This window comes from Gossypium hirsutum, chromosome A09 (genome assembly GCF_007990345.1).
Source record: "Gossypium hirsutum isolate 1008001.06 chromosome A09, Gossypium_hirsutum_v2.1, whole genome shotgun sequence".
Classification (NCBI taxonomy): Eukaryota; Viridiplantae; Streptophyta; class Magnoliopsida; order Malvales; family Malvaceae; genus Gossypium; species Gossypium hirsutum.
The window spans coordinates 4,622,415-4,633,562 of NC_053432.1; the positions used below are offsets into that span (position 1 = coordinate 4,622,415).

The 11,148-nt window shown below is 32.3% G+C and overlaps 1 protein-coding gene across 1 annotated transcript; it reads right to left on the bottom strand.

Annotated features, from left to right (window-relative positions):
- Positions 1–3,046: 3,046 nt before the first annotated feature.
- Positions 3,047–3,856, bottom strand: LOC107888609 (wall-associated receptor kinase-like 17). The gene has a single exon (XM_016812777.2). It carries the CDS (start codon positions 3,852–3,854, stop codon positions 3,060–3,062), a length of 795 nt encoding a protein of 264 aa, XP_016668266.1. The 5' UTR covers positions 3,855–3,856; the 3' UTR covers positions 3,047–3,059.
- Positions 3,857–11,148: the final 7,292 nt, after the last annotated feature.

Consider the following 11,148-nt stretch of genomic DNA (forward strand, 5'->3'; position numbering starts at 1 on the left):
TTTTAAATGAAAAATGAGTGAACCTTATTGCACTATCCATTGCTTAATCATAATGATTCCACTTTAAAAATAAACACGTACCTACAATAATGCTTGTCAAGCTATGATTATTTTGAGTCTGTATTTTGCGCTCATAATGAGGAGAGCAAGACTGTGAGGAGCAATAGTTGCTTGGGGTATTCAAACAAAGCATGCTGCAGTACTTATAATTCCCACATTCCCCATCTATCATTTATGAATTAAATAAAAAAATGTTATAATCATATAATTTGGTTAAAGCATATGAGAGATCCTTATATTATATAGATTAGATCAAATTAATTTTTCTATTATTAAATGGAGTAATTTAGTCTCTATATTATTAAAAAGAATCAAACAAGTTTAAATTATAACTACATTAACATTTACTATATAAAAAATGTCTTGAAATTTATTTTTTTTCAATTTTTATTCAATTTCAAACAACACATTTCATTTACAAACCATAAAAACTTTAAAAATAATTAATTCTATTCAAGAGTAAATAAGTATAGTACTACTTTAAGACACACCCATGATGTGAGCGGAAAACATTAATAAACATATTGAATTAAAGCTTATATAAGAATTAAATGAATCCTTGGTTGAAATGATAAAATTAAATTTTAAAATTTATTGTGTGAAAGATTCAGATGTCACGATGTTAGATTTATTATGAATTTTATATAAAATTATATAAAAAATGAGAATACCTTTAAAATAATATAACTTAATTTGTATATAAAAAATAGTTTAATAAATTTTCAATTGACGTATACCTATAAGCAATGATAATATAGATATAAGAAACAAAAGTTCCCTACAAAAACATTAATTCATACCTTGGCATGCACTCGAATAATCGATATCATTGCTGTAGCACACACATAGATGATTAGAGCTCAACCTCGACCAGCAATATTTACCATCAGATGTACAATAAGTGTCCGAACTATCATTCAAATGGCACTCTCCAAATGTTGGAGTGCCCCATTGCAGTTGTGTTGGGACATATATACGCCTTATTACTTATATCAAACTTCAGATCATAGTCATAAGAAATCATGGAAGCACATCCGCATGATCTTTTTTTCCTATAATCACTACTACTCATGTTTACATAGAATGAACTAAGACCCTGAGGAATATTAACAAGACAACCATCATTAGAGGAAGTTTCGTTATTAATCCTACAACTTGGTTGCAAACATCTGCCTATAAGATTATCTGTTTCGTTGTCGAAAACAGTAACCAAATTACCGCAACCTGAAGACCAAAATTTGTTGTAGTAATTCGAGTAGTAAAAGTGGGTGCCTGTTAAGTTGAGACTTATCCTGTTGTGATGGTTTTTGCGACAGTTAAAAGTAAGTTTTTGGATGATTGACCATGATAATGCCGTCCGAAAAATCAAAGTGTAGTATTTTCAGATTCGTGCCACTTATGTTTAAAAAAGGCCATTTTTTTTCCATCGGTGGTTTTGTCACAAATTACTTTAAACCAGTCTTTGGGATCATCTTGGCCCTTCACTCTAAAGGGGTAGTGAAAAGTGACATCCCCACATGACTCTACCTTGTAGGTGTAGAAGTTGATAGGTACGCATCCTGCGGACTTAGCAAAAAGGAAGTAAATTATAAAATCTATTAAATGTATGTACATGAAATGTTTGTAGGAAATAAAAGCAATCCGTTAAAAAACAAAAAAAAAAAAACCTTAGAATTATCTAAAAAGGAAAGTGTTACTCTTAACGAAAAATTTTAATTAAATTTTTGTGTTATTTATGACATTAAATTCAATAAAGACTTTCTTATTTTTAATATAAATTTTATTGTTGAATTTGATGTCATACAATATTTTTAAATAAAAATAAGTTTAAGGGTATAAAAATTTCTAAAATTTTTTTAAAAAAAGTAATTAAGCTTTTATTTTTTTGTACTTAATTGGGTATTTGAAATATCAAAATGCATCAAAAAAAGTCATTTAACTGTTAAAGTTAATTGCTCATATTTTTTTCAATTAAAGCTACCACGTGTCACAACCATGGCGGGATATGTGGTAAAAAAATAATAAAAAAATAAAAATCAATAAAAGATAAAAAAATTATTAAAATTTAATAAAAATATTTAGAAGTTATTAAAAATTAGAAAAAAATTGTAAAAAAATTATAAAATTTTATAAAAATCATAAAAAAATAAAATATATAGAAATATAAAAAAATTATAATTTTTTTATAAAGTTGTAAGAAAATTATAAAAATGTAAAGAAATATAAAATTTGTGAAAAAGCATAAAAATTGTTGTGTCTCAATTTTATAGCTATTAAATTTTAATAATTTTTTATTTTTTTATCATTTTTGCTACCTGTCACGCCGTGTTCCAATACATCATAGCTTTAACTAAAAATAAAATAAAATTGGGAGCCATTAACTTTAACAGTTAACGGTTAAAGTTAACAGTTAAAAGACATTTTTAACCCATTTTAACTGCTTAAGAGCTTAATTGCTTTCCTTGATAAAGTTTGAAGTGCTTTTTATGGAACTAACGATTCAATTTTTAAAGTTATACTCTTAAACTTTAAAAATGTAAAAAATAATTCAATTCCGATTCCTCTTTTTACATAATAATATTCTAAATATTAAATTCTTATACCAATGTATAATTCAACTAATGATTTCAATTTTTTTTTATGGAACTAACGATTCAATTTTCAAAATAAATGAACTTTCATTTAAGACAAAATCTCTATAAACTTTGTGTAAATTATGAAATGAATCCAAACATAATAAAAAGTATTTTTATAAGTGAACAAATTCGTAAACTATACCTTTCTGCCTCTCTCAAAAGAAATAATAATTTAACATAAACACTTTAACCCTTCAATAAATATATAATTTACATTTTTAACTCCTCTAATAATTTAATTTAATTAATTAATTTAATCTCATTAAGTATTAATTCAAGTTTTTGGAATACAAAACTTTTAGGTATAAATTTTTGAAAGCCAAAAATATTAATATACAAAATGAATGATCCTAAACACTGACCTTAAACAATTAGCAAAATCATCATTATATTAGCTGAATTAAAAGAAGAATAATGAAAGCAAGCAATTGAAGTGACAGCGCGTGACTGACCTCCCTCACCGCAATAGCTGGAATTCCAGTTGAGCACGGCGGGAACATGCCTGGTTCCATTATTGGTGCCACTGGGTAATGGGTAAGCACTACGGAAAGAGAAAGAGTACTGGCTAAAGATGAAAGCAGATGCGCATCGTTTGCTGTCAGGATACATGGCTGTCATGTTTACGGTATAGGAAGTGAGATTTCCATTAATTTCAGTAAAGCAGCCAGGTTCAGAAACACCATTGTCACACCTTGGTTGAATGCAGCCGCCAAGTGAATCAGCTTCGCTACGTGAAATAGTAGCCAAATTTCCGCAACCTACTGACCCGAAATAATTCATATCACTTGAGAAGAAAAATGGAGTGCCTGAGAGATTGACCCTCACACTAGCCTCGTTTATACTATCACAATTAAAGTAAGTAACTGGATAGCTGATGAGAATGGCGTTTGAATATATGGTTTTTCCAAGTACCTCCAGATCGATGCCATTTACGTTTATGAAAGGCTTTTCCCCATTGAGGGTTGGGTTGCAAGTTACTCTAAACGAAGGATGAGTATAGCATCTGCTATGGATTCCAAAAGGGGATGGAATTGTAATATTTCCACATACTTCTTTACCACAGGTAGGTTCTTGAGATTCTGCTGCTTGAAAAATTGGGCATAACAGGAAGAGGAAGAGGAGTAGGAGGATGAAGTCAAGCGCTAACTGAAAACCCATTTGCGTTGTTATTTTGTTTGAGGGAAATGAATTAAGATTTAGATTGGGTTAATGAAGAACTCATTAATAAATTTTAAAGAAGGAAAAGCAGAGTTAAAGTAGCAGCACTAGATGTAAATTATAATTCTTAAAGTAGCACCAGTAGTGTTTTTCTTTTCTTTTTAAAATTAGCACGTTAAAATAAATTATAATTTTTTTTTGAATTTAGTAATATGATAGAGTTTTTTTTTTTAATTTCGTGCCTGAAGTCCAGTAGAAATGTGAATATATAATTTATAGTACAATCAAAGGTACTCATACTTTATTTTGAGCCGTTTTTTATGGACTGTAGTCGCCCAACACGATTTGGTCCATCACAAGTGAATATATTATGGATAAAGTATTATAGATTTCACTAAATTACGGTTTAGCCACCCAATTATGAAAAATTACAATATAGTTCTCCAATTGTTATTAAATATTTTTCAATTACTTAACTATGAAAAGTTACAAAATGGTTATTGAACTATTTAATTTACAAAACGGTTATCGAACTATTTAATTTTATCTTTTTTTGTCATCAATTGGTTAACATAAAAATAGAAACACCTAAAAATTTAAGATAGCTGAGTGACCAAATAAAGACAAAATTGAATAATTGAGTGACCATTCTGTAACTTTTCGAAGTTGGGTGAATAAAAAAGAAAAAAAGAAATCCATGGTTGGGTGACAACTAATTTACTTTACCCATATATTATATTATATTATTGTTTTAGCCCAATTTTGTCCCATTTACCCGGAGCCCAAATAAACCCACTGACCCATTTACATTAACCCTAAATTAAACCCCAAAACAGATCAACTAAACCTACCCAACATACATCAAACCCAACTACCATGGCCCAATTTTAACCTAACCCATCCCCAATCAAATCAGAAAACCCTAATCCCTATGTTTGGCGCCGCACCAACTCTCTGCCTTCTGACACCAGCCCTTGCAACACTCCACCATCATCACCTGTTGCACCGGTCACCAGCTTCGGTCACATCCCACCCCTCAACTGCTCCTGCAAGAAGAATACAATAGAAATAATAATAATAATAATGCATGTAAAGACTATAAAAGCCATTAAAACAAATGTAAAAGGGTTCAACAAAAAAATATAATACATACACCACATTTTCGAATAGATAGCAAGTGATTCCAAGGCAAGAAAAAACAGCAAATAGAGGGATCTAAACAACAAGAACCAAATTCAAGCACAAGTTGATTTTATTTTTTTAAAAAAAGAAATCGAATCTTTTTTTTCTCATCAACTACAAGACTGTATATATATATTACAAAATAAAAGTAAAAAAAAACTAAAAAAAAATTTATCTTTTCCGGCCACCATGCACTGTGGCTTGCGCCTGCGCCGACGACGGTCCGATGACCGGACGGTGGCCGGACTTCCCACCGGAAATCCCCCTCCCCCTCCCTTCGTTTTGGGGGCTGCCCTTTAACCCTAAAACAACATCGTTTTCGCTTATGCCCGACCCGTCCGACCCGACCCGCTAGAGGATCCGCGTGTTTTTGATTAATGGGTTATTTATGCGAGTAGTCCTTCCGCTTTTTCACTCTTGTACAATCAAGGTTTTTTTTTATTTTTAATTTGACCCGAAAATTTGACCTGCTTTACAATTTAGTCCCGCTCAATGCTGTGCGTTTTAGAGGCTTGGGAAAATTGCCCTTTAGGCCCTTCGTTGTTCCACGCGCGTTCAAATAAGTCCTTTCTTTTTTTTATTGCGAATTCGCCCCAAACTTTTTGTTTCAATTTCGATTTAATCCTTTTTTCATTGTTTAGCTATTTTGTCATTAAATTAGTTAATTTTATCATTTTTGCTATTATTTATATTACTATTTCCTATTATTATTATTGTTACTAATATCAATCTATTACTATTATTATTATTACTATGTAGTAGTGTATACTTTTTATGTACGTATATGTATATATATATTTATATATGTTGTTATTTTATTACTTTATTTTAATATCTTTATTATATTTGCTTTTTATATTTTACTATTATTATTATCATGATTACTATATATTAGTGTATAATTTTTTATATATGTATATATTTTTAATATATTTATGTATATACTTATGTAGCACTATTATTAGTCGTTTTTATTCCTAATATTTATGAATTATGTAAATATTTTAATATTATATTATGTATATCTGTTGACACCATTTTTTTTCGATGAAAACGGGGGTCGACTTGGATTTAAAAAAAATAAAAACGGGAGTCGCCACCAATCCTTTTTTGACGAGGTGTGATCGGGTCACCTCAAAAAGTGGTTGTTTTTAATAAATGATTTAATTTTATAAAAACAGCGATTTTGGTCTACGAAATTCAGAAAAATGAGTTCGGGAGCCGGTTACGCACGAGGAAGGATTAGCACCCTCGATACGCCCAAAATTGGTACCTAGTTGATTAATTAGTGTTTTAGTGTCGAAAATTGAAAATTTGAAGAGTTTTAAAAAATGCGATCCTTAAAAGAAAATCTGATATCGTGAATTGAAACATAAGATTCTCTTGTTCCGAAGGAATATCACATCCAGCACGTTAGGACACGATACTCTAAACCATCGAAACCAAGATCACCTTATAGTTTAATGAAACCATACTTTGAAGCTTTAAGAGGATATTTGGCTATTTAGTGAAACGAGAAATCGAAACCCAGCACGTTAGGGCACGTTTTCTCGAGTTTCCAAACGCGAAATATTGCCTTATTTAGAAAAATTTTCCTTTTGGTGTTTAGTGTCAATGCTTGACAAAACAATAACGAATGCGACAAGGTGAGCAAAGTAAAATGAGTAACAACAATGCAATAGGCAAAATGAAATGACGAGGCGATTACATAAACAAAGCATACAAATAAATAAATAGAACTAACATTTTAGAAAAAGCACAAGTGTACATGGATAAATAAGCAAACACCAAATAACAATGATGACAATAAATACAATTATGTAAAATGTATATATATGCATGTATAATTTAAAACCATAACATAAGAAATATATATAAATTACAGAATATGAAAACATAGATAAGTATGTACACATATATAAAATCGGTAAATATTATAAAAAATGTAAATGTGTATTTATATATTTACAAATCGTGATAATATAAAATATATGTATGTGAATTAAAAAATATGTGAAATATACAAAAAGCATTTTTAAGAGTATAAAATATATAAGTATGTATATGATGTAAAATATGCATAAATATATGTAAGTATAAGAATCATGAAATGTGAAAAAATATGTTTAAGTAGGTATAAGTACGTATATCTACATATATATGTAAAAAATATAATATTAAAAAAGGGGGTATATATATATGCGTAATATATATAAATACATATATAATATAATGTTAAAATATTCACATAATATACATAATAATAATGTTGAAAACATCTATTAATAATAAATATATACTTATATGTATTAAAGATATATTCATAAATACAAAAACATATACTAATAATCACAATAGTAAAGATAAAAAATGTATACGTAACATAATGCGAAAATATATAAATGTTGTGATATCTAAAACATATACATAAAAATGAAAGAAATGTATGACGAATAATGCAAAGATATTTGTATGAGATAATGGGAAATATACGAATAGCACGATATTTACAAGTGTATGCTTAATATAATTATTTAAAAAAAATGATATAAATAAATGAATACATGAAAATAATACCATATACACAAAAATACCTATATATATATGTAATGAAATATGTGAACAAATATTAATATTAATGAATATATAATATATGTATATAATAGTAGAAACGAAACAAAATATATATATATAGTTAAATATAATACAATAATGATAAAACAACAATGATAATAATATTATATATATAACAATTAATATTTAAAATTGAATTAAACAGCAAAAATATTATAAAATTTAAGGTAAAAAAATAGATGAAAAAGGGATGAGATTGGATTAAAAACCAAATCTCTGGGGCGAATTTTGAAAGAAATTAAAGGAGAATGGACTTATCAGAACGCGCGTTAAACTATGGGGGATCAAATAAGTAATTTATCCAAACACTTGAAACGACACCGTTGGAAGGGGGACTAAATCGCAAAGTGTAATGGATTTCGGGGTCAATTTATAAACAACGAATAACTTAATTGCGAAATATAAAAATGCGGAAGGGCCAATTGCGCAAATAGCCCTTCCGCTCAAAAACACGCGGATCCTGCCCTGGTGCGGGTCGGGTCGACCCACCCCACGTCCGAAACGACGTCGTTTTATCATTAAACAGGGGGACCAAAACGGTGCGTTTTGGTCCCCTATAAAAGCTAAGTTTTTTTGAAAAATTCATTTGAGACCAGGTGAGGGAAAAAAAAGAAAGAAAGAGGGAGAGGGAGGGCACGGAGCGATTTCCGGCCAAGGGGGGGTCACCGGACGGCCACCGGAGGCTCGCCGGCGCCGGCGCCGGCCACCGCACGCGGTGGCCGGAAAGGTAAAAAATTTTTATTTTTTTTGCTAACTCCTTTTTTGTAAACTTATGCTATGTAAAAATATATAATAGATGAGTTTTTGAACAATAAAATGAAAAAAAACCTTAGATCTGACTGCCTTTTCTGTTTTTGGTCTTTCTTGCTTGAATCTGCTTTTACTCTTGTATTCTTAAGTAGTATTACAATTGAAAATGAAAGGAAAAAAAAAATCCCCTTGTTCCCATGACAGATTTCGGCTTTTAAAGCCAATATATTTGTTTTGTTCCTTTTGTTTATTATTTTTCCCATCATTCGCATGCTTTCCTTGCTGTTGTGTTTGTTCTTGTTGCAGGTGGTGGGCACGGTGGGGCAGGTGGGAGTGTCAGAAGCGTGAGCGTCGTGGTGGCCAAGGCTGAGGCGTGCGAGTGGCGACCGGTCAGAGGCGTGCATGCGTGAGGGGGGCAGACGAGGCTGAGCGGCGCGCCCTAAGCATGCTGCGCCTAGGGTTTTCTGCTGCAAACATTTGTTTTTTTTTATTTGGGCTAGGGTTTCTGCTATTGGGCTAGGTAGTGGGTTGAATTTTGGGTTTGTTATTTTGTAATTGGACTGTTGTTTATTGTTTTAATATTCGGGCCTGGGCATAAAATTGGGCCTTACAGCTGCCCCTCTTTGCTTGTTATCGTGTAACGAGAACAGAGCAAAGACTAAGAAAGGCCAATTTTGCCCGGGCTCATCGAGTTTTGACTTCTTTTGGTGCTTTCTTTCTTCAAGTAACCTCATTCTAGTCCACTGCGTCTTATGATTCTTCGATCTGCTCTATTGCAACTTCAGATACGCCTTGTAGCTTCAATCTACTCTGCTACGATTCCATGGGGATGAGATTTGTGTTTTTCTTCGTCTGCTCAATTACTGCTTAGGGAGATAAGATTTGTGCTCTTCACTCTATTCCACTGTTGAATGTAGGGAGATAGAGTTATTGGCTTCAATGTACTCCACTGTAGTCAGGGAGGTAAAATCTGCCATCGTCGATCGGCTTTCTTCGATCTACTTCACCACCAGTATGGGAAGACAAGATCTGTATCTTGGATCCACTTCCTATCAATATAGGAAGATAGGATCTGCTACCTTCGATTTACTTCACGCCAATACATGAAGACAAGATCTGCTTTCTGCGATCTACTTCGCCACCAATATGGAAAGACAAGATCTGCATCTTCGATCCACTTCCTACCAATATAGGAAGATAGGATCTGCTACCTTCGATCTACTTCATGCCAATACATGAAGACAAGATCTGCTTTCTGCGATCTACTTCGCCACCAATATGGGAAGACAAGATCTGCATCTTTGATCCACTTCCTACCAATATAGGAAGATAGGATCTGCTACCTTCGATCTACTTCATGCCAATACATGAAGACAAGATCTGCTTTCTGCGATCTACTTCGCCACCAATATGGGAAGACAAGATCTGCATCTTCGATCCACTTCCTACCAATATAGGAAGATAGGATCTGCTACCTTCGATCTACTTCATGCCAATACATGAAGACAAGATCTGCTTTCTGCGATCTACTTCGCCACCAATATGGGAAGACAAGATCTGCGTCTTGGATCCACTTCCTATCAATATAGGAAGATAGGACCTGCTATCTTCGATCTACTTCACGCCAATACATGAAGACAAGATCTGCTTTCTGCGATCTACTTCGCCACCAATATGGGAAGACAAGATCTGCGTCTTGGATCCACTTCCTATCAATATAGGAAGATAGGACCTGCTATCTTCGATCTACTTCACGCCAATACATGAAGACAAGATCTGCTTTCTGCGATCTACTTCGCCACCAATATGGGAAGACAAGATCTGCATCTTCGATCCACTTCCTACCAATATAGGAAGATAGGATCTGCTACCTTCGATCTATAAAATCAATTTTATGGACCTATTTACGTCTAGTGTTTAGGATGACATGATCAGAGTGGATCAAATGCTCCTAACTAGATGTGTATGAATGATATTTGTAGAATGTCATGAGAATGGTCCATTTTTAATGCTTAGGTTATCATTCCTCATTGTTCATCAAGGTTCCATCACTGATGCCTTCTTGTTCAGCCAGTACCTTTGACAGAAAACCTAAAGAAATAGACGCTATTTAGACTATCATTTCTCAAATGTTTCCAACCCTTAGGTTTGGTTAGTTCTAAACAATAGTCCTGTTTCAGGTCCTCGTATTATTTAGAAACTTTCAGAGTAATATGCAGAACTCCTTCTGCATGTGTATTGTCAGTCCATTAATCATTATTTCAATGAAAAATGCTTGAAAAAGATTATCAAAATGGACAAAATGAAATTTTGTTGAGAGCAAATCTCTAAACAAACAAATCAAGATAGCAAATTTTGCTGAGATACGAGATGAATAAGATGAAAAAGATTATCACAATGAATAAGATGGAACTTTATTGAGAGCAGAGCTTTAAATGAACAAATAGCAACTTTTGCTAAGATGTAAATAAGATAAAAAAAGATGCCCCAGATATCGCAGCATGAGCTTCTCTGCACAAACTCTGTGTTTAGAAGTCCTAAAAGACTTTGTTGATGCCCCAAGATGCAGCATCTCTCCTTCTTGTTAATTCGGATAAGACAAAACTACTCTATGCCTCATCTTTGATCGAAAATTTGAATTGCCCATTCCTGGGTTTTCAATTCAAAGCCCCTTTGGTCTCAAGGTGCCCTTTGCGGGTTTTCGCCTTGGCCTCTCCCTTTTTTTTTT